At 41.1% G+C, this 27602-nt stretch overlaps 2 protein-coding genes across 16 annotated transcripts in view; one reads left to right on the top strand and one right to left on the bottom strand.

Moving 5' to 3' along the window:
* Positions 1 to 5265, bottom strand: part of MRRF (mitochondrial ribosome recycling factor) — a 55274-nt gene extending 50009 nt beyond the window's left edge. For 3 of the 14 annotated variants that reach the window (XM_005605765.4, XM_005605766.4, XM_003364129.5), the window contains exons 1-2: positions 5072 to 5265; positions 230 to 441 (exon numbers count right to left, since the gene is read on the bottom strand). In XM_005605765.4, coding sequence (XP_005605822.3) covers positions 230 to 441; positions 5072 to 5265 — 406 coding nt within the window. Of the gene's footprint in view, positions 1 to 229; positions 442 to 3759; positions 3852 to 4317; positions 4536 to 5071 lie in introns of those variants that run through there. The other 11 variants (XM_001501430.7, XM_070251426.1, XM_014736020.3 and 8 more) reach the window with 7 other exon arrangements.
* Positions 5157 to 27364, top strand: RBM18 (RNA binding motif protein 18). 2 transcript variants are annotated; one of them, XM_014736021.3, is made up of 6 exons: positions 5157 to 5295; positions 8228 to 8356; positions 16801 to 16927; positions 20125 to 20211; positions 21904 to 21989; positions 25326 to 27364. In XM_014736021.3, the coding sequence occupies exons 2-6, from the start codon at positions 8244 to 8246 to the stop codon at positions 25483 to 25485; spliced, it is 573 nt and encodes a 190-aa protein (XP_014591507.1). In that variant the 5' UTR covers positions 5157 to 5295; positions 8228 to 8243; the 3' UTR covers positions 25486 to 27364. The 2 variants fall into 2 exon arrangements, with proteins under 2 accessions (XP_014591507.1, XP_005605826.1); XM_005605769.4 differs by having other exon boundaries at positions 5158 to 5295; positions 8238 to 8356.
* The last annotated feature ends 238 nt before the right edge of the window (positions 27365 to 27602 follow it).

The following is a 27602-nucleotide window of genomic DNA, read 5'->3' as shown; positions in this document are numbered from 1 at the left end:
TTTTCCGAGCCGTGGTAACATGTGAGGCAGCACGGTAATCAGAAAACAGACCCTAGGTTCTAATACCATCTCTGTCACTGTGACTTTTAAGCTAATCAATCGAACTCTCTGAGACACCATTTCCTCACGTGGCAAGAGGAGAAATTCAGTACATCTCTGAGATCCCTTCCAGCTATGATAATTCAAGGGCTAAATATAAGAAAGGGGTGAGGAGGTCATATGTCTCTACCTTTGGCTTTCTTGGTAGCAAAATGACGGACTGGTACAGCGGGACAGGCCACATCTTGCCCATGGTCATTTTGTCTTCTGCTCACTGTCTTCAGCGGAACTTCTGAAACAGGTCTGGTCAAGGCTGCGAGGGAGTTGCACAGGGCAGGCGAGACCAGGCGGAAGCACTTTAAACCCAAGGCCATGACTGAAGACAATCCTTGTGAACATCTACTAAAAATAAGACAAAAAAGGAGATCTAAGTACAACAGACTCTATTACCACTTCGGAAAATAATCTGTACCACTTATCAAGCAACTCGTATCAACTGAGCTATGCGCTAGGCAATTTAAATACATTCTCTCTAATCCCCCTCCCAACAGCCAGACAAGGAAATATGATTTGCCCCATTTTACAGGATGAAGAAAACGAGGTTCACAGAGATTGAAGGAACCTGCCCACAGTCTGTAGGACTCCAAATCGCCATGCTCTTTCCACTACACCAAATGCCTTTAGAACACAAGGAACACAGAGCTAAGCAAATGTGCAGCAGCCTAAATCTTTAATGATGCTAATTAAACCCTTACATAAGAAAAGGCACAAAATCTTGATAAAGTTACACTATAAAGAGGGAGGGGAGAGCACTGGAAGAGGACTTTAAACTAAATAAAGCTATTTCAACAGGCATAAAATGACTGGAAAATTCACACGACAGCATTTAATTAAATTTTCTTTGGTTCCTTATGCACTGATTACCAATTAGGATGCACTTTAATGTGAGTCTGAAGCATGGCTGAGGTTTGAGGTCTTCCATATTACAGAACTAAAGCTCTGGAAAATGCCACCCTCTTCTGTGTTAACACAAGTTACACATCAGACTTCTGAGGTCTTTGACCATGAAAAGATGCTAGTGTCTACAGCTACCCCTGGGATAGAACACAGTCCTAGCTAGCTGACAAATGAAGCGCTAATAGCTTCTGCCAGGCATCTGGGTATTATTCAGCAAAAAAATTAAGAATAATTAGCATCAAATACCTGGAAGCTACTATCTTTGAAAATCTCCGACATCTCACTAAAAAAAAAAAATCCCATCCTAAAATTTTGATGCAATGTAACAGATTGAATAAGAGTAGAGGCTTTGCAGGCAGGAAGATGTGGAATCCAATCCAAGCTCCACCACTGACTAAATGCCCCTGAACATCTCTGCACCTTGATTTCCTCAACTGTAAAATGGAGATAACCATAGTTATTTCTTGGGGTTGGGAAGAAAAAATGAGTTTACTCAGGTAAAACACTTGGCAGAGTGCCTAGCAGACAGCAGGAGCCTCCAGAAAAGATCTGTATTGACAGCTATCACCCTTCCTTTCAAAGACTTCCATGACAGGGGGGTCAGGCACAATAAAGGAATCTTGCACCGTTGTACAAGGTAGCCTAGACTCAGTGAGATCTGGATGTAAATTTCAACTTTGGGCAATTCACTCCACCTTTCTGGGCATCACTTTCCTCATCTGCAGAATGAGAAAAATAATCCTGATCTAAAAATAAAATCAGATAGTGAATGCATGTGAAACACCTACCACAGTGCCAGGAATATAGTGCCTATTTAATAAAAGCTGGCTATCATTATCACTATTTTTAGAAGCAAATGAATAGCACAAAGGAAAATAATGTCTTCTCATGGAATTTTCAATAGCAAGGGATGCTAGATGTCAGTGATCAGTGTACGAAGTCAGTAAAAACAGATCTGGATTTAAAAAAATGAAGGAATATTTTTTCCTCTTCTTTAACTATTATTAAAAGCTACTATTAGTTGAGGTCAGGCCTGGGTTGCTTGCTTTCCTGATATTATTTCATTTAATCCTCTCAATAATGCTACAAAGAAAATATAATAATCTCCATTTTACAGATATAGAAACTGAGGCTCAAAGAGATTGTCAGTGTCCAGGGCCTAGTCCAGAGCTAATAGCTCTGCCTATTTCAGCAAAACTGTTCACAAAAGTTTGGCTCTAAGTGAGGTTTCTATATCCAAGTTTTTGCCTAATATAGCCAATGCTTAACACACACTTATATCCAAATATGGCTGTATAATAACGTGTAGTGTTTTGGTTTTTTTTAATCTACAGGGTCTCAATCTGGCTGCTCCATTTGTGTCAGGTTTCCTGGTGTTCCTGTTGCAGGTCATAATACCAATCCACAAAGCAACAGGAAATCAAAATGGGTTAGAAATAAACAACCTTTGACAGAAAACGCGGCACCCAAAAGCATACCCAGTACACGTGAACCGGAAGACAACTCTATAAATAAACCACATTGCTGAAGCGCTTAAGGCGTAGATTGTAATTGCACAGAAGTCAGGAAATTTCAAAGTGGAAGTTCAATAAAGGCAATAAAGGTAATCCCTTGGACCCTTTACCTTAAGGACATGTATATTAACACAGCTCAGCACAGAAGTCAAGTTGAGGAAAGGAACTGTTATGCGAGCCCAAGTATTAGCCAACAAAATTAACCCATACTCTGAAAAAATGTGGCAGGAAGTATTTGGGCTTTGGATGCAATCTTGACCTGGAATCTCAGTTCTCCCATTTACTAGCTGTGTGACCTTGGGTAGATCACTCAGCCTCTCTGAGATACAGTTTCCACTGCACCTTTATCATGGTGATATTAATGAGCCTTTAAAAAGATAACAATAATAATGAAACAATAGTTAATACCTATATAGTTATAACTATGTGCCAGAAACAATTCTAAGTGCTGTACTGCATATATTAACTCATCTGAGCATCACAATAACCCTATAAGTACTATTTTTATAGCCATTTTATGGATGAAGAAACAATGACACAGATAAATAATTTGCCCGAGATTTGACTTCAGGCAATCTAGCTCCAGAGTCTGTGCTCTTAACCACTATACTTCACTGTGTACAGTTACTGGCATTATTATTCAAACTGTTGAGATATTTTTTAAAACTACTTGAAGCGCATATTCTTTTTCCAAACTTGACGTTCTCAAACTTGAATTCTCCTGTTTTTCACAGAAAGTGCATTTTAATTTTGGAAAGACTTAGATGAGGAACACAAAGTCCTGGCTTATCCACCTGTCCCAGCAACCTGTCCCAATCCAGCCGTATACCAGCTCATAACATGTACATTTTTATAAACGTGGGCATGCACACACACAGGCCCTTGCATATAAAATACTCTCACATGTACTAGCTATTTCCCACAATAACCAGAGTCATGATTACCACCCACATTTTACAAATAAGCAATCTGATCTTTCACTTCCTTGACTACTCCTCCTGCTCCAGGGTCTTGAAACATACTGTTGAATCTACTTGGAATAATCTTCCCCCACCTCTTTCATAAACTACTTTCCACTTTTCTTTCAGATTTCAGTTTAAGCATCATTTCCTCAGAGGATGCCTTCCTTGGCCATCTTCTCCAGCCCAACTTCTAGGTCAAATGTCCTGTAGCCCACTTTCATAACACCCTTTACTATACTTTTTCACACACTTACTTTAACAACATCGGTTAATATTTGTGTAGTTACCTGATCACTTCCCTCCAAAAGACCAGAAGCACTAGAATGACTGTTCTATGCTTATCCTGCTCACTGCTTGTCCCCAGTGCCTGGCACAGTCCCTGAACAAAGAATACATTGAATAAGTGGGATGAATACAAGAATGGAAATCTAGAAAGATTAAATCCTTGCCCAAGGTTACAAAGCTGGCACCAGAATTGGAATCTAAGCCTCAGAAAGTAGGTCCTGGGCTCTATTTCTCAATACTGCTTCCATTATCTCTTGGTTTGCCAGACTTTCACTTAGAGATAGTAAGGCATGCTCTCTAAATTCAGTGCCATGGAAGGGTATTTATAGTATCTGACTATGCACAGAATTATGTCCCTGGCTCAGCCAAAGGAGGGATGAGACACTTTAACAGGTGGAGAAAGGGCTTTGCCTAAGAGCTGGGAGGTCTGGATTCCAATATTCCTATCCCATCACTCCCTGCCAACCATTCTCTTCAGATTCATCACCACCCTGTATTCAAAGAGCATTTGCGGCAGCTCTACCACTGACTTGTGACTGGTATCAAACCATTTCTCCTACCTGGGTTTTGTTTCCTCAATTATAAAATGAAGAGTCAGACCAGGTTTTCATTCTTTCCAACTATAAAGCTCTCCAAGATTCTGAGAAACGCAATTGAGTGTGGTGAAAGGAAAAAGGCGGAAAACTCAGAGAAGACCTGGGAAAGAGTCCTGGTTCCAGCACTTGCTAGGTATGTGACAGACGGGTCAAGCTCTCTGGACCTCAACCGCATCTGTAAACTGTAGACAATACTATTTCAGGGTTATCGGGACGATCAAATGAGATAAGCACTTTGTAAATACAGAAGGGCTATTGAAATGACAACTGTTTTGCCACTGGACGGCACAAAGTAATGGCTAAAAGTCGAGGCTCTGGAATTTGAGCTCCATCTCTCACTAGCCGCGTGACCCTGGTAAAGTTATTTCTCTGGGCTTCGGTTTCTTCATCATGGGGGATAATAATGCCTAATCCCATTGGATTGTTCTGAAAATTAAATGTTCCTGCCAGGTAGTGGGCTACTAAACAGCGGTTACCATTTAGTAAGCCCCCTCCCATCCTTGAAGTTCGTAGCTGATGAGACGAGCCCCGCCCCCAACCCGTGAGACTCGCTCCGAGGCGTCAGGTCCCGCCCTCAGCCTTAAACGTCAAGCCGGACTCGAATGGAACGCGTCGAGGACGGAGGTCAGGCCCCCGAAAGTCCCCCAGAGGTCCTTGAGTAGAGGTCTCTGGCACCCGGACCCCACGCGCGCCTCGAGGCCGTGCCAAGGCCACTCACCAGCTATCGCCCAGGTTACTAGCAAAAGACTCGCGCGACCGCGGCGACGGCGGCGACGCGGACGTCGTGACGTCACGGGGCGGGGCGGCGGCGCAGGCGTAGCACGTCACCGGCGGCCTGGCAGCGGGCGGTGTTAAGGCGGACGTGTCTAGAGGGCCGTTGCATCGCGGAGTCGGGACCTGCTTTGGGGGCATGAGCCGAGGGGAAGACGCCGTGGCCACGAGGTGAGTCCGGCCGCGACGTGCCCCTGCACCTGATCGCCGGTCCGCGAGGGTTCACAGAGGAGGCTGCTCTAGCAAGACGGCTTCTCAGGCCCCGCCCCGGATTGTCCCACAGCTGGCCCGGAAATCACAATCCGAGTAATCACCCATCGCATCTGGGAATTCGCAGTCAGGAATCGGGAAGCCGGGGTTCCAGGCTTGACCCCGCCGTTACCGTTAGCTTTTAGGAACAAGTGCCTTTGCGTGTCTGAACTTCAGTTTCCCCAAATGACTGTTCCTGGCTTCCAGAGTTGTTGGAGCCCAGCAAGGAGGATAGACGAAAAAGCCTTTTGTCAGCTCGTTAATCTAAGGGGTTGTCGCCATTGCAAACCCAAAGGATTCAGATAGTCCTATGCCATCTTGATCTCTTATTACACTTTACTGTTCCTCAAAAAGCGCCGTGCTGAGCTGTCACAGATATTGTCTTATTTCATCCTCATAACGACCCATGAGATAGGGATAATTGTGCCCATTCTAGGAAGGAAGAAGCAACTGAGGCTCCGAGTAGAAAAGTGGCTTGCTTCACTCGTTCGTAACTATTGAGCACGAACCTTGAGCCGGGCAGTATACTAAGCGCGAGGGCTGGAACCATGATCAAGGTAGAAAAGGTGCTGCCCTCTGGTATTTTACATTCTAGTGAGGGAAACAGAAGATAAAACAGTAATTAATACGTTGAATTTGTCTTACAGGGAAAGGAAAAAGTGGCTGTGATAGAGACTAACAAGGAGCTCTATTAGGGAAAGCTTTTTTGAGGAGAGGACACGTAAGGGGGGATCATGACTTACTAAAATCACGCAATAACTGGGTGCAAAAGCCAGGATTTGAATGCAGATGTTTTGGCCCTGTCTCCCACACTCTTCCCGGTAGAAATGGTATCCTCCTGTGATATTAAGTAGCTGTTGGTATTATTGCTGGTTTTAGACCTGAGAAAATCAGAAGGCTCTGTCATTCAAGTCTCATCTCAGATGTCATCTCCTTTAGAGGCTTTCCCCCTCCACAAATTCTAAAGTAGTCCAACCCCAGTCTCCTTGTCAAATCACCTTCCTTCGTTGTGTTTGCAGCACTTATCACAAATTACATCTTGTATTTATTTTGCTTTTGTCTTGTCCTGCCCCTCTTCCAACTCTAAGCATCCTGAGGGCAGAGACCTTGCTTGTTCAGTGCTCTGTCCCCAGTACCTAGACAATGCCTAGAAAATAAAAGCTCGATATATTGTTCTTGAATGAATGATCCGTAAGAAAGTAGGAGGAAAGGAAAGCAGGGAGAAGGCAAATGTTTCTCCTCCCCTGTTTCCACTCCTGGGGTTCTGTTTATGCCTCTTTCACCTTTCTCTCAGGAAGTGAGAGCAGGAGCTGTGGCTGATTCATTTTTCTATTTTCGTCACATAGCCCAGGGCTCAGTGGTTAGTATTTGTCACACAGTGCTGAACAGACTGAACATGTAAGTGGGAAAGAAAGATAAACGTGCTTGTGTGGGGGTAGACAGACACGTTCAGCAGTTACCTAGGGGCTTCTGTGTACTAGACTTTCTAGGCTCTACTGAGATGAGTAAGAGGTAATGGCAGTGTCAGTATATGTCAGCTGCTGTTATTAAGACACGGTTCCCGCAGCCCTGATCTCTGAGGCACTTCTGGTTATATAGGACACATGTTTTCTCCAGCAGGAAGTTCTGAAGTCTAACACAGCCTGACATCTTCCCAGCCCTTGTATCTTTTCTTTCTCTACCCCATTATACATTTATAAAAAGCTTTATCTTACATCTGTCATCTCATTTTTGGCCCTCTCAGCAACCATAAGTGATAAGCAGGGCAAGGTTTATCATGTAGAGATGAAGAAACTGAAGCTTAGAGAGAAGTTACTTCCAGTGGAAATGCCAAAATTTGAAACCAAGTCTTCTGACACCAAAACTTTTGCTCTTGCTACTACTGTCTCCGTCCTAACTCTCATCCTCCTTTTTTGGTTGTGAGATGAGATATTTCAGGAACTAAGACTTGTAATAATTGAAGCTAACGTTAATTGAATGCTTCTTAGGTGCAATGCACTGTTCTTAATGCTGTAGGTGTATTAATTCAGAGAATTCACACAGCTCTTACAAGATATTATCCCCAGTTCTACAGATAGAGAAACTGAGGCACAGAGTGGTTAAGTAACTTGCCCATGGTTACAGAGCTATTGAAGGGTAGAACTGGAATAACTAAGTAGGAAGTTAGTGTCTTCTTCCAAGTATCTCACAAAATATTAAACATGATAATAGCTAATATTTATTGATTACTCACTGTTGTTAGATGCAGTGTTTAGTGATTTCTCATGCATGATCTTCACAACAGCCCTGTAAGATAAGAACTGTTACCTCCTTTTACATATATGAGGAATCAGAGGCCTAGAACATTAAGGTAATTCACCAAGTCACACAACCTGCTTTCAAACCCTGTTCTAACTCCAAAATCTATGATCTTAAATTTCCTATATTGCCTCTTCCATGAGGAAGACATGTGCTGCTGCTCTGTCCCACCCATCCCCTTCAGTGTCATTAAGACTCTCTTTCTGGTGGTTTCCAAGGCTTATTTTGGGTGACAATTGTTGAACTGGAGTATCATATAGTAATAGAGACTTTGGCCTCCTGCCCAGTCAGCCTCTGGCTTCAAAAAAAGGAAAACTTTAGTTTCTCTGCACAGAACCACACCCCTTTCGCCTTAAATGGAAGCTTTTGCCCTCTGGCTGCCGGAGGAGCTGTCCCAAGGGAACTGGTGCTGGGGCCCTGGTTGTGGAATGACTGAGGCCTTTGAAGGACTGCCCAGGGCATGCCCTCCTTGAATAAACGTTTCTTGAATTGAATTTGAAGTCTTGTGTTCACGAGTGTTGCTCCTCTCCTGCCTGAATGTTCACATTTCCTTTAGTATTTCATAGAGATTAATGGAAGCAGAAACCAAAACTCTTCCCCTGGAGAACGCATCCATCCTTTCGGAGGGTTCCCTACAGGAGGGGCACCGGTTATGGATTGGCAACCTGGACCCCAAAATCACAGAGTAAGTCTAAATCATCTTAATTCATTACCTACAAAATTGGGATGTTTGTGGTGATGATGCTCAGAAAAATTTTCGAGGGATGTAGGATATATTTTGACCCTTTATTTGTGTTTTGATTATCTTTGAAAAGGATGTGATGTTGTTAATAGCCTTTTATCTTGTCATTATTTTTTACATTTGGGCTCTTCTCCTGCAAGGACACAGACGTAGATATCCTTGAAACCATATACTACTTTTTCCTGCTGCCAAAGATGTTCTCCTATTTTCAACTGTTTGAATCCTTGTACCCAGTGACTAGGAAATTATTTTCTAGAACAGCATACTTTTCTTCCTCAAAATGAAGGAACAAGCAGAAGAAGTCGCGGTACCTTCACAAACAGGCAGAGAGGTACCGCTTGACTCTAATTCATGTTAAGCGGCCATAGAACTATAGAAGGTCAGAGCCAGAAGGGATCTTAGCGATTACCCCAGTTCCTTTGGTCTTCATTGATTCATTAAATGATTTGACTGGCTACTGTGTGCCAAGTGCCATGCTAAGCAGTTTTCAAACTTTAAATCTGACGAACTTTGTCTTAAAGTAATCAGAACCTACGTATAAAATGAAAGCTCAGAGCTGCTCTGATTAAAGGGGGAAGAGGTGCACCCAAGGCCTTTTGGCAACTGCCACCCTTTCTTTGGAAATCACTTAAGGGGCTCCATGGAGCACACTTGAAAACCTCTGATATGTTCCGGCTCTCCTATCCCATGGTAGAAGAAACTGAGGCCCAAGAGAGGTAAGTACCTTGCTCAGGGTCACAAAACTAATTGAATTATCCCAGCTTCCTATTCTTTGCATTGAGGACATTATACAGTCATGTGTTGCTTAACGACGGGGACACATTGTGAGAAATGTGTCTTAAGGTGATTTTGTCATTGTGCAAACATAGAGTGCACTTACACAAACCAAGATGGTATAGCCTACTACACATCCAGGCTTTATGGTACTAATCTTATGGGATCGTTGTTGTATATGTGGTTCGTCATTGACCAAACATCGTTTGCGGCACGTGACTGTAGTGAAAAGGAATTTCTCAGCAAAGAGAATTGAGGGGATTTTTCTTCCCCAGCTGTTCATAGGGGCAAGGTGGGGATTGATGGCAGGAGAGTAAAAGGTGAGTGGATTGAGCTGTATGGGGTCAGTGCTTAAAGCGAGCGTGGAGTGGATCGTCAGTCCTAGAAGTTCTTCCCTTTTGAATAGTGTTAAAGGCAAGGGGAGAGGAGACAAGGGAACCTGCTTGTTTGAGTCTGGGATGAGAGGAGGTATACATAAGGGTTGGGATTAGGAGAGAGGAAAAGAGATGTGGACTAAAGTATCATGACAGAAAGTTTATGTCATGACATAAAGTTCAGTTCCTTAAACCTGCTAAAAGCTCAAATCTGCTAAATGTAGATACTGTTGGGTCCCTCTAGAAATTATGATGATGTTTATGTTGCCCCCATATTATGTTACCTTGGTCACAGGGCCCAGGAATGTAGACTGTGCATTTATTTTGGTTCTCTTTATGGCTTACGGCTTTGAGGATGAATGTGTGAATCTGCCCAACCTCTCAGTTAATGTCTGTTGATCAGAAAAGCTATTTCCATTGTCTAAAACCCAGGCTATGAGGGGATTCTCCCAGGAGTGGTTTCCATTCCCACCTCTGCTTGTCTGAATGGAAATCTGCAGCGTGGAAACTATGTTCATTGTTTTGGCTGCAGTTTCTCAGAATGTGTCCCCATCGTTAAGCAACACAGGACTGTATAATGTCCTCAATGCAGTGAGACTCACGTTCTAATTGTGTCCTGCTGGTTGACAGAAATGTTCAAATAGGCATCTGCCACCTGAGTTTATGTCATGAGTTGGAGTATATGAATGTTTTCTTCTGTTAGAGCATTAACAGGAGCAGTGAATCAAACTTTCCCACTGGTGTCTCTCCTCTTTTTACGTCATGTCAGAGGTAGGCATCAAGTTCTAAACCACAGATCAGGGCCTTGTTGGCTCTACCTGTAGCTTCCTACCTCCTTATCGCCAAGGATTGTTTTTGCTGTTTTTCTTCTATGGATTCCTTATCTTAAAACATTTTATCTATTAAACAAACCAATTTATTAATTAGTAATAAAATTCTTTTTAAAGGCATAACTACCAATCGTAGCTGCAGTTAGCATGAAATGCTTAGCATGACCTCATTTAATTTACTTAACTACAGCAAAGAAATCTAACGTTTTAGTAAGGTAGGTCCTCTTTTGTGGAAATATGTCATTTCCTTCTCTGTCTTTGAAGTACATGAACTCCTGGATCCTGTTCCTCTCAAAGTAGGTAACGATGGGCCTGGACTAATTATTAAAATAAAGTCATCCCTGAACATTGAAGGATTACCTGATGAAACTGATGTGAACATGTGGTACTTGGCTTGTAGTCCAAGCTCAGAAAGTCTTTGAATTGAAATCTCTAACTTCAAATGACTCTTGACAGAAGTTTGCAGAGCACCGTCCAGTTTTCATAATTAAACTGACACCCCACCCACAAATTGCTGCTATTTCCTGCCGTTTCCCCCTTCAACAAAACCCTTCTTATCTCTCTTTCCTATACTTATCCATACTCTTTACCATCCCTCCTACTGATCTCTTTTTATAAACTATACAAATGCTCTCTCACCTCTTGTTAGAAGACAAATTATACTATGTGTTTACTGTCATGCATGGTTATAGGGGTATGTAAAACACCAGCAGTTAAAAACTTTTCCACTTAATTTTTCCAAGTTTATTTTGTAATTCTAGTCACTCTCTCTGTGCATGCTTGGTAGTTATTAATCTGAGTCCGGCTCAAGTTACGGTAAGATGTCCATCAACAGAATATGCATGCTAACTGACTGTCCAGCATTCTGATGTTCTGCTTCTTGTTTATTTGTGTTCACTTTGGTTGCAGTACTGGCTATGTTAGGGCCGTGCTAGATGCCAGGAATATGGGTGACTAAATAGATGATAGGGATTTGGATGTAAGGGAGTGATGACATACTCTTGTTTATGGAGGTGGTAGATGCCAAACCCACGTTCTTTCTCTATTCTGATTCCTCTTAACTACATTATACCTCATATTTCTTACCTATAAGGAAAGAATGTTCAACCAAAGGATCTGAACATTTCTTCTAGCTCTCATACTGCATTAGTTCCTCTTATTTAAGCTCTTAACAACCTTGTGAGGCGAGTGGAACACATATTTCCCTACTTTATGGGAAAAGAAGAGTTGAGTTGACTCAGTTTCCTGAAGTAGTTGATGATAGGACTAATTTCCCTCTGCTTAATTTAGTGCTTTTTGCACAAATATTCTCTTAGTCCACGTAATTGAACAGTCATAACTTAAAGTATCCTATTCTAAATTTTGAGATATAAGGACATCTTTTAAATTGTTATGGGACCCAATCTAACTGTGAGGGTAAGACAGCACCTCTAAATGTCCTTACTAGCTCCTTTAGCAGAGACACTGGAAAAGTTAATGTCCTTAGAAATTATCTATTTTCCACACCCTCATTTCCTCTAAAAGGGTTAGTACTGCTTTCTTTTTCAAATATTAAATGTGCTATGTAGAAAGCCAAATTAATAGCCACTGCATTGTGCATAAGGAGAAGTATGAGAGAGAAAAAAGCCAGTAGAAATTCTAAAAGAAGGAACAGTCTAAATGGAGGGCAAATCCTAAATAAAAGTATAAGTAGGAATGTGTGAGCAGAATATCAGGAAGACCTTTTCAACTAACAGAGAGGTTGTGTATTAAATGATAATGAAAATAGTAGTTGGATAGATAGAATTCTATCAGATTAAGACAGGGTCTTTAAAATTTATTCAGGCAAGTTTGAATTTCATGTAGAAGAGACTCATTTAGTGTTTAGCAGGAGATTGACATCATGAAAGTGATGTTTTAGTAAGGAAATTAGACATCAATAGGTAGGATGAATTAGAGGGGGAAAGATTGAAGTTGAAGATAAGCTACAGACCTGCCATTAATATCATCTAGACAGAGGCAATGAACTCGGAAACCAATGGGTGAGTCTGAGAGATGGAGAAAGTGATTGAAGAGAAGAGGAGAGTTGAAGATGATCCTAATGTTTCCCGCCCAAGAAATGTAAAAGAATCATGTCCACGCTGACCAGTGGGATAGCTGGAAGCGGGCCTCAGTTTGTGGAGGGGAGGAGGTTAGTTTGTGGTATATTAAGTAAACTTACAAGTAGTGGAGAGCCATCCAGGTGGAAATGTCTTTCCGATGCAGACTTTCAGGGATAAACTAGGATGCAAGGGAGAATGAATACATGAGCATGTAAGAACAATGTATTTAGCCCTGAAGAAACCCGTTTCTCTCTCAGCCCGTTCCTTATTTTTCCGTTGTTGCCCATGCTTCTTTTCATGCCTTGGTTTGCATGAACCAGCCTTTACTGTTTGCTTACTTAAATTTGAGACACAGTAAGACCGTTTAATAATGTACAGAGCATAGCACATAAAGACTCACCACATATGATTTCTATATGTTGATAAAGAAATCTTTCTCTAAAACAAATTGTGCACTAACAACAATCTTTTTTTTAATTGAGTTAATGATAGGTTACAATCTTGCGAAATTTCAGTTGTACATCAATGTTTGTCATTCGTCTTGTAGGTGCACCACTTCACCCTTTGTGCCCGCCCACCCCCCACCCCACCTTTCCCCTGGTATCCGCTAAACTGTTCTCTTAGTCCACATTTTTAAATTCCTCATATGAGTGGAGTCATACACAGATTATCCTTCTCTAGCTGGCTGATTTCACTTAACATAATTCCCTCAAGGTCCATCCATGTTATTGCAAATGGAATGATTTTGTTCTGTTTTGCACCTGAGTAGTATTCCATTGTATATATGTACCACATCTTCTTTATCCATTCATCTGTTGATGGGCACTTAGGTTGCTTCCATGTCTTGGCTATTGTAAATAATGCTGCAGTGAACATTGGGGTACATAGGACTTTTGGGATTGCTGACTTCAAGGTCTTTGGATAGATACCCAATAGTGGGATAGCTGGATCGTATGGTAGTTCTATTTTTAATTTTTTGAGGAATCTCCATACTGTTTTCCATAGTGGCTGCACCAGTTTGCATTCCCACCAGCAGTGTATGAGGGTTCCTTTTTCTCCACAACCTCTCCAACATTTGTTACTATTAGTTTTAGAAATTTTTGTCATTCTAATGGGTGTAAGGTGATATCTTAGTGTAGTTTTGATTTGCATTTCCCTGATTATCAGCGATGATGAGCATCTTTTCATGTGCCTATTGGCCATCCGTATATCTTCTTTGGAGAAATGTCTGTTCATGTCTCCAGCCCATTTTTTGATTGGGTTGTTTGATGTTTTGTTGTTGAGTTGTGAGAGTTCTTTATATATTATGGATATTAAGCCTTTGTCAGATATATGACTTGCAAATATTTTTTCCCAGTTAGTGGGTTGTTTGTTTCAATCCTGTTTTCATTTGCCTTGAAGAAGCTCTTTAGTCTGATGAAGTCCCATTTGTTTATTCTTTCTGTTGTTTCCCTTCTCTGAGAAGACATGGTGTCCGAAAAGATCCTTTAAATACTGATGTCAAAGAGTGTACTGCCTACGTTTTCTTCTAGAAGCCTTATGGACTAACAACAATCTTAAATGCACATTTCATTGGCTTTCCATTGCCTCCAGCATCAAATTAAAATTCCCTCAGTAAGCACACATCATCTTCAAAACCTGTCCCCTGCCTGCCTTTCAGCCTCATCTCTTACTGCCTACCCCACTCTCTTCTAGTGGATCAGAATCTGTTTCGCCTTTATGTCTTTGCACATGATCTTCATTAACCACAGACTTCCCTGCACAGTTGGTCCTCTTCATCTGTGTGCTCCTATGCATACCTCTGCGTGCAAGCATCACACTGTTTTGTAATGGTTTGATTACATATCTCTCTTCTCTAACCAGAATGTGAGGTCCTTGAAGGCAGGGCCTTAGGGCCTTCACCAGTTAGTTATGGACCTAGTTGTATTCATCTGGATGGTCCAAGTGCCTGATACAGTTCTTGACACATAATAGATGTCTGTTTTACCATTTGTGTAGATCAGTCACTTCTGTGCCATTAGGCAGGAAGGCCATTTTAAAGACCCATTGCTGAAAGCACTGATTAAGTTGCAGAAATATGTATGGGACTGGTGTACTAATTCTCTAGCTCCTGGAGGCTGGAGGGCCCACGTTTCGTTCAGTGAAGCGAGGCTCGGATGAGTAGTGAGCTCTCCCGTACTTCAGCAGCAGATGAAAGTGCTTGCAGATGTGAAAGCAAGATTCTTCAGGCTTTTTTCGCTATCAGAGCTTGCAGGCCCCATCTCCAGGAAGCAAAATAGTACACATTTCATTCTTTTGTTTCGGTGTTCCGATAATTTCAAGAAATTATCAAACAAGAAAAAAAATCCTGGAGAAGTTGAAAGACACAGACCTAAGCAGATGTTTCTGGAATCTTAAGGTCGCACTTCTTGGGCAGAACGTATTTGTTAGCTTTTCAAAGAATAATCTGTCGGCTTTTTTTTTCCTGAGTAAATTAAAATTCATTTCCTAGGAAATGCCGATTGCCTTACCTTCCTGCTATTAAGCAGAATGGAGCTAATGAAAAGATGACCAGCCGACAGTAGCCCTTAGATTGCTTTTTAAAAAACGAGTTTGACCCACCATTCATGGCAACTGGTGCAGTCTTAAGTTTTGAATGGGTGTAGTAAGTGGAAGATGCAGCTGTGAATTAAAGACCATGGGGAGACTCTTCTAGCCCATCTGTCTGTCTGTGCATTTGAGAGACTCACCCTTGCTGTAAGCCTTATTCAAAATATCGAGTAAAACCAGAAATTTACATTTGAGGTGTATCCCTTTCCCCTGAAGAATCACCTCCTGCATTCTCACTAGCAGTTGAGGTCTCCTGGTGGGAGTTGAGAATTTGGAAACTGGAGAATTACAGTTGTTTTCCCTTTCAAGACAGGTCTAAAGACCAGATTAATATCCACAGTATGCCTTGGGATCCTTGCATCCTGCCCAAGTACAAGACCTGTATTATGTCTTCCTTACTCCGCTGTGTCAGGCACCTGATCCAGGATAATGGGCTTTCGTGTTGATGTGCATTAGTTTCAGGTTTAGTGTAGCATATGATCCATTTCATATCTTTCTGCCTCCCAAGGGAGAGTCTTACTCAAGAATAAAATCTTGATGGGTTTCTCCCAGAAAACAATGTGAATATAAATGTGGCTGTAACGACAGCTTTGCTGACTCCCTGTGGGGTAGAATTCCCAGTAATAACAGATTTAGCATGTGGGCTGATACCTTTTTAGTATCACAGGGACAGCATTGTTTAGAGAAAGCCTTGACTCCATTTGAATAGTGCGGAGGATGCCAGGAGGAAGGCCAAAGGAAAAGGAAACGGGAGAGCTGTTGGTTTGTCTCACCCTCACATCAGATGACAGGAAGTCGGAGTTGAGATTGGCCACAGCAACCTGTTAAGGCCACATCTGTTTGAATAACTTAGAAGCTCTATAGAAACCAAATAGGTTTTAGAGAAAGGAATCCAAGGAGGGGTTGAGGGTAGAGGGGCAAGCAAGAGCTTGGGGTGAACCTCCTGCCAGAGATAAATTTCTTGCTTGGCCATCTGTAGTCTTTATTCCAGTGTGCTCCAGAGTATAAACTGTGTTAGAGCAGCTGAGACTGGTTAGTTACCCATGGCTGGATGATTTCTAGGACTGGCCAGATTCCCCTGTCCTGTGTGAAACCAGCCTCAGTCACGCTGTGGCTGCACATTGTCCCAACGTTCAGTCACATCAGGGATTGAAACTCTCAAGCACTTATGGAAGTGCCACTAGCTGTGGTTTGGTTTTGGCAGTTTCTCACAAGTGCAGTTTGGGGCTAATGATTAGCTATGGCATCTAATAAGGAAGTCTTCCAGGGTTGTTCGTTTGTGTGAATGTGTATGTGTTTGTTACTTTATTTTGGGGCTAGGATAGGCTTTGGCTTTTGGGGTATGGGTGTGTGTTTGTGATGGAGTTGTAGTTATTCACAAATACTATTTCATTGCCAAGAAATTAAAAACAAATAAATCAACACTATTTTTGAGCTTTTCTCCCAAAGAAAAACAAATGGTGCTTGTGGGCCAGACAGCTGTTTGTTAGGTGTGGTTTTTTCTTTGGTGTTTTTGTGCTGGACAGACGCATAGCCGTGACAGTTCTAGTTCCCATTCCAAATAGAGGCAAACAACTCTGTTTGCCAAATAAACTGACACTGCAGTATAGAGGAAGGCAGGGGCAGGGGGGCGAGATTTTATCCCTGGGGTAAATTGTCTCCTGCTTTTATCTCACACTTCAGGCTGAGTGGCCAACAAAATTTCCAGAGTGTTCTCATCGGCCATTCTGTCTCCACAGATACCACCTCCTCAAGCTCCTCCAGAAGTTTGGCACGGTGAAGCAGTTCGACTTCCTCTTCCACAAATCAGGTGCTTTGGAGGGCCAGCCTCGAGGATACTGTTTCGTTAACTTCGAAACTAAGCAGGTAATTGCATTCCCCTGGCACAGTACTTAGGATCCTCTCTCGTGGTTATCCGTGCATCTCTCTTGACTACTAGAATAGCAGTTCCCTGTGGGCAGGACCCATGTCTGATTCATCTCTGTGTGCCTCGCTCTGAGTCCTAAAGGAAGTCCTCAGCAGACAAATGGGTTGGGGAACAGCTTTCAGAATCTACCCTCCCTAGGCTCACGGTCTGAGGAGATTGACCTACTTTTCTGACCAGATGTTTTGGGATGCCCACATGAAGCACGCGGACATCCTCCTTCCTATTCTGTTTTGTTTGTTCCTTTAGTGGCCGGCCAACAGAGCCTCCTTTTCTTTCAGTAGTCTTGCCCTGTGGTACAGAATCCCTCCCTCTCTGTGGTGAGCCACCCACAAACTCTTTTATTTTGATTTCTTAAAAACGTACGCTTCTTCTCAATGTCTCAGAACAAATGCGTACAAATTTGGATATATGTAGAGGAAGAAAATACTCAGCTTCAGCCATGATATATACATATATCTTCTCGTATTAAAAATTTAGTCCTTGGAGTGGACATTTATGGATAAAGAAATTGAATTTGAATGTTATTAAATATAGAGATACTGCTTAGTACCTCTGTAACTATTAGTCCTATGTGAGAACATTGTCTAGTTATTGTTTTATTAATAATAACTGTATTTGGATGTTTTTCTTATTATAAAAGTAATACATGTTGATGAAAATGTAAGATAAGTGACTTCACTTAGCCCAATACCCAGAAGTAATCACTGTTAATATTTAGTTATATATCTTCTAGTCTCTTCTTCTTTCTTCACATTCACACACCCATAAACACATGTACAACTTATAACATATGAATTAGATCATATTATCCTGTTTACCACTCAAAGTATATTAAAAATTTTTGTCATTTCATACACATCAAGATAACATCCTGAATCATGATATTGTAGTTTCACCAGTGTAGCTATATATATATATATGTAAAAATTCACTGATCTATATCTTTACTATTTATGCGTTTTTTATGTGTAATTTAGACCTCAGTTTAAAAGCTAGTCAACATCATTTCCGATGACTGCATGATATTTGATTATATGACCTTATGATAAGTTATTTGACTCATTCCCAATTGTTAGCTGTTTAGGATGTCCCCAGTGATTCACAAGTGTAAACAGTACAGAAGTGAATATTTTTATAGTTCTATGTGCATATTTACTACGCTTGTGGAAATGGAGTGATTTCAACAAAGTGTGTGCATATTTTTTCTTAATATAACTGCCAAATTGCCTTCAAGAAATGGTGTATCAGTATGAGAAGGTTGTTTGTCCTTACCAGTGCTGGGTTTTTTTCGTGGGGTTTTTTTTCTTTCTTTTTTTGCTGACGAAGATTAGCCCTGAACTAAGGTCTGTGCCAGTCTTCCTCCGTCCTATATGTGGGTCACTGCCACAGCATGGCTGACTTAGTGGTGTGGGTCCACACCCAGGATCCAAACCCTCGAACCCAGGCCACTGAAGTGGGACGCACCAAACTTAACCACTATGCTGTGGGGCCAGTGGGGATTTTTTTATTTGCTCTAATTTTTGCAGATGTGATAGGCAATAACTGATACAGTGCTATTCTAATTGTTCAAGTGTTTTTGAGGGAACTAAAAAAAATGCCCTATATGGTTAGTATTTTTAAATACTTTATTCTTCCTTAATGATAGTATGTGATAAGGCTTCGTACAGACATCTAAAATCAGTGGTCATGTTGGGGCAGATGTTGGTTTAAAAACACTGGACTAGAAGTCATAAAGCCTAGCTTGTATTTCTGGGTCTTATTATGAACTTTGGGCAAGTCTCTTAACCTCTTTTGGCCTCAGTTTTTATCTAAAAACGGAGATTAAAAAAGACATACCCTCCTTAACTCATAGGAACTTGAGAGACTAGATGAGGGTACATATGAAAAAAGTTGGCATTTAATAATAGTATTGAATACATGAACTTTGAAACAATGTACAGAGATAGGAAATTATTTTTTAAAACATCCCCTCCTGGTATCTTATTACTGCTGATGCTACAGGATTAATAGAGAGTGCCATGTGAATTCTCACTCACTAAATGAAACTTAAAAGAAGAATAAAATGTCTCTTATCTGTCCCTCTAACTTTGTGTGCTAGAGTGAGAGAAAGATGCCAGTGACTATCTCGTGCCTCACATACAGCGGGCACTCAGTAAATATTTGTTGAATGTCATGATGGCAAGCTCCAGGAGAATAAGAGAATCACTGGGCAAACCAGACTGGAGTGCCTGCTGGCATTACGCTGCAGTCTCAGATAGACCTCCTTGTTCCTCTTCCTGTTCCTTAAGGGCTTCTTCACCCGCAGTAAACGTGGGTTAGACTTGGCCGGATGCCTCATGGCTACAAATGGAGCAGAGAAGGTTTGGCAGGATGGAAAAGTACAGCCAGGCTTCCTGGGAATGTCCTAGAGTGCCTATTATCCAGCTTCAGGAATTCCTTTCAACCTTGTTGCTCCTATATCTGATGGGGAAAGGGTCAGGGAACTTTGGCTCGGGAAGCCAGGTGCGTAGATTGGCTGGCACAAACACCTTGCTCACAGTTTCTTTGACTCACTCCTGCTTTTTCCGGCCTAGTTTCCTTCATTCCCATATCCTGTGAAACCATTACTGTTTCTCACTTTGGATCCAGGGAGTATAATGCCTAGTTTGGGATATAGTTCCACAGTCCCTGGAAGGAGGACAAGTTCTGGACATGGTAGGTGCTGCCGTCTCTAAGAGAAGTGTGTAGAAAGGTCTCACTAAGGAGAACAGAACTACAAGCTAACACTGGTTGGACGCTTACCACGTGCTGCCTGCTCTACACGCATTCTGACTCTTCACAACAACCAATGAGGAACAAGTAGTATTGTCCATGTTTTACAGGTGAAAAGCTAATATTCAGAGATGTTAAGTGACCTGCCAAATATCACACTGCCAGTAAGGACAGAGTCAGGATTTGAATTTTTGTTTGACTCATTTATAAAATGCATACCCTTTTCATTATTTGGCCTTTTTTTGTTGTAAACTCTTTACCCCTTGTTGACCTAAAGCAGTTTGGTTAGAAATGCAGGCATCAAACCTAGTGAGGCCCTGTGAGAATACACGCAGCTAGTTAGGCATTTGAATTTTTGACTAACATTTGTCCCTTTCCTGGACAGGAAGCAGAACAAGCCATCCAGTGTCTCAATGGCAAGCTGGCTCTGTCTAAGAAGCTGGTGGTCCGATGGGCACATGCTCAAGTAAAGGTAAGTCTAACAGGCTGGAAAGACGACGTCAAGCTCGTCCTACATGAGTCTGCTGAACGACAGTTGTCCGCTTACCCATTTGCATCCCAGCCTCTTCACATCCAGAACAGCCGTACTTTGGTCTCCTACTTGTTTTTACCGTGTGTGTTGCCAGAATTTTCTTTTGAGAAACATCTCAGGAGGGATTAAGTTCCTTCGTTGTTTCCCCTACGTACCCACAGATTCTGTTTTTGATTGATCTTTCCATGTGGTTGATGTGTATACTCAGATCTCTGTCATTTTTTTGGTGGGGGTTGCTCTTTGGAGGAGAAAATATATTTATTTTAGAAATTAATTGCTTTAAGCATTATTAGATGCTTCCCAGCCTCCCAGTTCTGTAGAGTGTTTGAATATGTTTATTCTCAATGCTTGAGAAATGGGTCATTTGTGTGAGTGCTTAAAGCACTGACATCTTACTCCAGAGATTTTCGAGAGTAATTTGTGGGACTTTGCAGTGTCTGTATTATCCCCAAGGACCGAGAAGTGGCAAACTGCCTTGTTCATCTTGGAGTTGTTCTGTTGGGAAATGAACTGGAAAAGCCACAACCATTAAAAAAAAAATGAATGGCCTTCTATTATAGCCAGCACAGAGGTGGGAAGTATGTGGAACCCCAAAGTTGCTGCTCTTCCTTTTGCGATGGGGTCTTGACAGACCTGCCTGCAAAAAGATTTGTGACAGTTAAAATTGGAGCCTCAGTCTTCAGCTACATGAGCATGATTTTTGATCAGACACTCTCTATCCAACAAGCTTCCCGGTAAAGAGTGACAGAGATTAAACATTTGAGCTCAGCATCCAAGCTGAAAAACCGAGCTTGGACCCTTTGGATGCATATGAGAATTTCAGGTAATCACAGAGCCTTCTCAATTTCTAGGACACATTGCCTTAAAAATGGAAACAACAAGGAGAATTACCAAATGCTTTTTTTACTCAAAAGAAAATCGAGTCTCATTTGCCAGACTGGCTGTCATTTTCTCGTTCTGCATCTCACTGAGAAGAGGCGAGAGAAATCACCCTTCGTTCCTGTCTCATTTGGGAATCTCTGTGCCCCACAGTTCTCTTCTCCTACAAGTCTTTTTGACCAGAGGCTCCTAATTGCTTTTTAATATTATATTTACTTTTTACAAGAAGTATATAATTATCTAACATCAAATTAAGCTACTCTTTTACTGAAGAATGTTTTCTGTATCAGTGGCTGAAAGCTGTTATGACTTTTTTCTCCACTCGGGCGTGTTAAGAGTTGAATATTATGCTTGGTACTTTCCAGAAATCTAGCAAAATTTTAAAGTGTTTTGAGTAAAGCTAAATAGATATTGTAAGAGGTGATATGTGACAGTTAGAATAAGAAAGTAAGAGGGAAATCCTGCTGTGTATTTTTACCATCTATGAATTTGAAAGTTGAAATTCTTTCCCTACCAAATAAAGAGGACTAATGGCTAGGTGGCAAGCCTCTTCTAAACTTCTTTTTCTAAATTTATAGCTTTTAGGTCAAAATTGTATGGAGTTTAGCATTGATTCTAAATGTAAAGCAGTCCTAAATTGTCTAGAAATGTGCTGTTGATGCACTGGTGGGGCCGGAGTTTTTGAAGCCATGCACTGCAGAAGAGGGCTGGGCTTTGCCCAAGTGAACGTATTTCCCTTTTTCTTACTTTCAGAGATACGATCATAACAAGAATGATAAGATCCTTCCAATCAGTCTTGAGCCGTCCTCAAGCACTGAGCCCACCCAGTCTAACCTGAGGTAAGATGGTGTGCTGGGGAAAGACACAAACAGGTGTTCCAGAGCTTGAGCCATTTCTCCATTCCCAGCCTTCATTCCTACCCTAGCAAATCTTCAGACTCTTAGTTGAGAATAGAATCTGCTAACTTTTGACATGTTGACAGATGTATGCACTTCATCTCCAGAATGGATATGTTTGCTCTCCTCCCATACCCCAAAGATCTGGTACTACCCATTTATAGAGTTCATTCACTCAAAAAGGCCTGATGTACTTACCTCGTACCAGCCATTGTGCTTGGTCCTGGAACACAAAGGTAAGTCAGACACGGTCCTTACCCTAAAAACAGGCATTTCATAAGGCCTTGAGTCTCTTCAGCGTTTGTCTTTATACACTCATTCCTCCCCATCTACAAATTCCTTTGTGGAAAATTTTAGTCTGCAGCACTTTAATTCTGTGTACCATTTCAGCAACTATGACAGTTTTGGTTCTAGTACATATAAATTGTCAGTTACTCCTTTGGAGTTAATTCAAAACAGAAGGAACTAAGGGTTGGGTAGAGAAAGGGGAAGTTAAGTGAATGGTTGAATAGAATTAGGATTTTTTTTTGCACTGTAGCTTAAGGAGAAATTTTAACAGTAACAATAGCCAGGATTTATTGAGCTTACTGTGAAGCAGGCACTGTGCTAAATACTTTACATGCCTTATGTCATTTATTTATAAAAATGCTGGTAAAACTACTATTAGATTCATTTTACATGTGAGGAAACTGAAGCTTAGAGAGGCAGAGTACGCTGGGCAAGATCACACAGGTGGAAAATAGCAGAGTCCAGATTCAAAGCCAGGTCTACTGGACTTCAGAATTCCAATTTTTGTTACTACTTCAAAGAAACTCCATGCTGTAAATGCAGGAACACGGTTCTAAAGCCTATTCCAGGGGAGGGGGACAGACACATAAAGGAGCCTCACCGTTTTATAGGGATTAGAAGTCAGCTCTCGCTCATGAAATCAGGAAAGTGATGCCTATTGGGATGGAGGGCCAGACAGAAAAACAAACAAACGGAAAACCTTTCTTGTATATTATCTGCACCAAACAAAACAGATTTACAAACATCTCATTAGCACTGCAGGGGAATGTAATCCTGAAATGTGTTCAGGTGTGATAAAATTGGTCAATTAAAATTAATTTTATAGTTACTAATTTACTTTAATACCATTGATATTTCTTAATTTTGTGCTGCTTTACTGTTTTGTAGTCCCAGAAATTAAAAAGAAAAATTATAATGACTTCTGTAGATTCGCTGTGAACGCATACCCACTCTGCTGTTTTCCCGTAAGGCTGCACCTCCTTGATCACAGGGTGGTTTCTGTGCAGGTTTCCATGAATCTGACACCCAGTGGGAGGGGACGACTGCATTTATACCTGGTGATCCTCACATTACAATGAACATGTCTTTAGTTTCTTATTTTCAGTGTTGGCACTTTTTACCAGATAACCTCGTGTTTTCCATTTATTTTTTAACTCAGAGAACTTCAGCATACATCTTTCTATTAACATCTATGCCTAGTTAGGGAGGGTTGTTTCTCTGTGACTCATACAGAATGAATGGCTGGCTGTCCCATTAATGGAAGAGGTGCTGGACTGCATCTCGGTTAACGCCTCAGTGTTCTTTTTATTGTAACTTAGTTTTTAATTTTACATTGCCCATGTAAAATTACGAGTAGGTACAGCAGATGTATATCTTTTGGGGATCTCTGAAAGGCCGTGTATACATTCCCTTGCAAGCTTCTCTCCGTGACTGTAGACCATTGACAGCATCAAGAATGGAAAATAAAGGGACCCTGGGCCCAGAAATACCACTGCCTGTGCTTTGCATTTGGTCCAGGGAAAGCAGTGACCTCCATCAGGGGAATTCCTCAGGACTTCTGCCGTGTCTCCTCACCACATCTCTCTGCTACAGGGCTGCTCAGCTCCCCGCCTGATGGGGAGGGAAAAGCAAGGGCTTTGGTGATACACAAACTGGGCCTGAATCCTGACTCCACAGTTTGTTAGCTCTGTGAACCTTGGGCAAATCACTACCTCTCTGCATTTGTTTCTCTATCTGTAAGATGTCGATGATAACCATTGTGATATTATTGTAAGGATTAGAAAGAAACAATATAAGTAAAATGCTGGGCACAGTGTGTGGTTCTTCATAAGCACTCTGTAAATGATGAGCTTTATGAAAACATATTTGCCAATAGAAAGAGACTTTATAGGAGTTCCAGGATGTTTTTTCCGTTATTGTTCAGTGATTCAAAAGGTGGTAGTGTAGTAGTTAATAGCATGGACTCTGAAGTCCGACTGTATTCCACTCTCAGCTCTGCCACTTAGTAGCCATGTAACATTGGACAAGTTAACCTTTCTGTGCCTGCATTTCTTCATCTGCAAAATGAGGAATATAACCCACTTTATAATGTCTTCAATCCTACACAAATTATTTCTTCAATTGTTTTTAGTATTGTAAGATATGTGTAACTTAACATTTACCATCTTAACCATTTTTAAGCGTACAGTTCTTTGGTATTACATACATTTATAATGTTGCACAACCATCAGCGCTCTCCATCTCCATAATTCTTTTATCCTGTAAAACTGAAACTAACCCCATTAAACAGTAACTCACCATTACTACCTCCCTCCAGCCCCTGGCAACCACCATTCCACTTTCTGTCTCTCTGATTTTGACGACTATGACTACCTTATATAAATAGAATCATATGGTATTAGTCCTTTGGTGACTGGCTTATTTCACTTAGCATAATGTCCTCAAAGTTCATCCATGTTGTAGCATATGTCAGAATTTGCTTCCTTTTTAAGGCTGAATAATATTCCAAAATAGTTTTCCAAAGTATTCCAATATACCACTTTTTGCTTATCCATTCATATATCAGTGGACACTTGGGTGGCTTCCACATTTTAACCATCATGAATAATGCTGTGGACATAGGTGTACAAATACCTCTTCCAGACCCTGCTTTCAGTTCCTCACGAGTTATTTTTGGTGCCTGCTGTCCGCCAAGCACTAAGGTGCCAAACAGTGTTTATGTCTGAGGATTAAATATAATGATATGTGAAGTACTCCTAACAGTGTCTGGGCTTATAGTAAAGACGTAAGAGATGGTTTAGAGTTGATCTCTTTCTTAAAATGAGAGCATTAGGTATTTTTGTGTGTGTTTAATATGAAATGTTCGCATGGTCGTATCTGAATATCTTGTTGCTTCTCTGATATACGTAAGAGGCACAAGGACAATGAAATATACAAGTGTGTTCTGAATGTACCCAGGCCCTCTCTGATCCTCTGCTATCCTTTTTCCAGTGTCACTGCAAAGATAAAAGCCATTGAAGCAAAGCTGAAAATGATGGCAGAAAATCCTGATGCAGAGTATCCAGCAGCACCTGTTTATTCCTACTTTAAACCACCAGATAAAAAAAGGACTACTCCTTATTCTAGAACAGCCTGGAAATCTCGAAGATGATGGTTATGAATTACTGTAGCAGCAAAAGCAAATTGGTCTCCACACTTGAAATCCTCTGCCTTTGTACTTTGTAGATGTGAATGGTATATCCAACAGAGCACAGTCACACGTTAGAGTTTGGTAACATAACATTTTTGGATGTTCTTATGGATATTTCTTCCCTGAAGTATGTGTGGAATTGAGCATCATCCAGAATAAATAGGATTCTCTCCAAAATTGTGATTTGAACGCTGGGATGCTCTAGTTGGCTGGTTTGTTTGGATTTGTAACTCCAGAAACATTATATAGTGTGCCAGAGAGAAAGGCAAGCGTAAAATTGTCACTATTTAAATCAGGAAACTCAATTTATTAATGTCCGTCTTAAAAAAAAATAGAGCATTTTTCTGTGCTCAGATATCTTTACAACACAAAGAAAAAATAAGAGATAGGGAGGGAAGTGAGAGATTTTGAATCATGTTCAGAACTTTTGTTCCGGAATTTACTATGGAAATCCCTCCAACTGGACTAAAAAAAACGAGTTCTTGGCAAAAAAGGAGCTGGTTCTTTGAGCAAATATTGTGGTAATCTGTTTAAGAATTATGCTTATTGTTTCAAAATCCCAATTAGGAAAACATGGTGTATATCTTAAAATGGTTTGCGTGGACAAAACTGTAGAATCAAATTTACCATTTTATACCACAATGGAAGTTCTATTTGGAAGTCCAACTTATATGCTATAGTGATCATTTTTTAAAAATCTAAATAATCTTGCCTTCTATAACACCACATGTTGTTATTAATGTGGGACTTTTAAAATTGCACTTATTGCATGAGATGTTTTTATAGCATGAGAATGTTCTATTTGGAATTCTATCATGGTCAATCTAAATAGAAAAGCAAAATTTCTTTGAAAACCTAAACATTGCTGTATTGATCTCTATCAAACATGCTATGTATTAATAATAGTGTAGGGGTCTGAGTAGAAGAAATTGAATTGTCTTGTGCGAGGTGAGGAGGGGACATGCAGTGGACACAGAAAGTTGATGGAGCAGGTACTGCTCTGGCACCAAGATTGTGATGACCTTGTGTTTTATGTCTTTTTTAACAAAGGCTTGAAAGACTGCATGACTTTAAAATGATTCTTCGTTTGGAGAATATACTTCTTCCCAAATATTTTTTGCCACTTTGAACATTCTAAATATAACAATACAGAAAAATAAATCAGCAGACTTGGGAGTGTGTTTCTGTCAGCAGGTTTGGTCATTTTGGTGCCAGGTTGACCCACTGTTTCATTGGGCAACACTGTTGCTTCTTTACCAGGTAAACCACTGTGTTACCCTAGGGCCATTCCTAGCGGTTACAGACTGTTTACCGTTGTCGTTCCTAGCAAGAGGAAGCTTTCATTGTTGGAACGTAGTCTTCCTATGAGCATAAATGGATTTAAGACACTGGAACCGAAACTTCAGCATAGTGAGGTTTCAGAATTCACAGGACTGGTTCAGAGAAATTCCTATCACCTTTCCCAAGGTCAGTCTTTTTAGAAATCTTTAGATATTAAATACTTTCTGCGTTTATTAGCTCTGTCTACGATACAAGTAACTCTCTTTCCATTTGGGGGATAGTTCGGGGAGGTGGGAACATTGTCTCCCCTTTTTCTGGTGACTTCTTAGAGTTAGAATTCACCATTTTATCCTTAAGTCCTCAAAGGGTTATGGTGGAGTAGGACTTACTTAAAGCAAAAAAGTCTTCTATTTTTAATAGGAACTTAGAAAATACCTAACTTTGAATTATCTAGAGTTGTTTCCTTTAGAAACCAGAGCTATTTATTTGTATTTAAGCAATGTTTATTATTTGTACTGATTCTTATTCCTCCGTGTGAATAAATGCACGACAGCGTCTATGTGTTGTGTCTTCTCTCGTCCAGTTCCTGGAATAAAGACTACAGCTCTCTGGTAGGCTTGCTTCCTCCCAAGACTCGGGCCGGTGTGTCCAGGCGGGCTGCTGTTTCTAAGTGCCTGCTCTGCAGAAGGCTCTGGCTGGAGGCGACCTTGGCGGCAGTTCTGTCCCCCCTCTGCGCGGGCCTGCTTCTCTGGTTAGAGATGAGGAAAGAGACCAGCTGTTCTCACAGCAAATCTAAC

This window comes from Equus caballus, chromosome 25 (genome assembly GCF_041296265.1).
Source record: "Equus caballus isolate H_3958 breed thoroughbred chromosome 25, TB-T2T, whole genome shotgun sequence".
Classification (NCBI taxonomy): domain Eukaryota; kingdom Metazoa; phylum Chordata; class Mammalia; order Perissodactyla; family Equidae; genus Equus; species Equus caballus.
The sequence above is the reverse complement of the archived record's forward strand: the minus strand, read 5'-3'. Positions and strand labels throughout refer to the sequence as shown.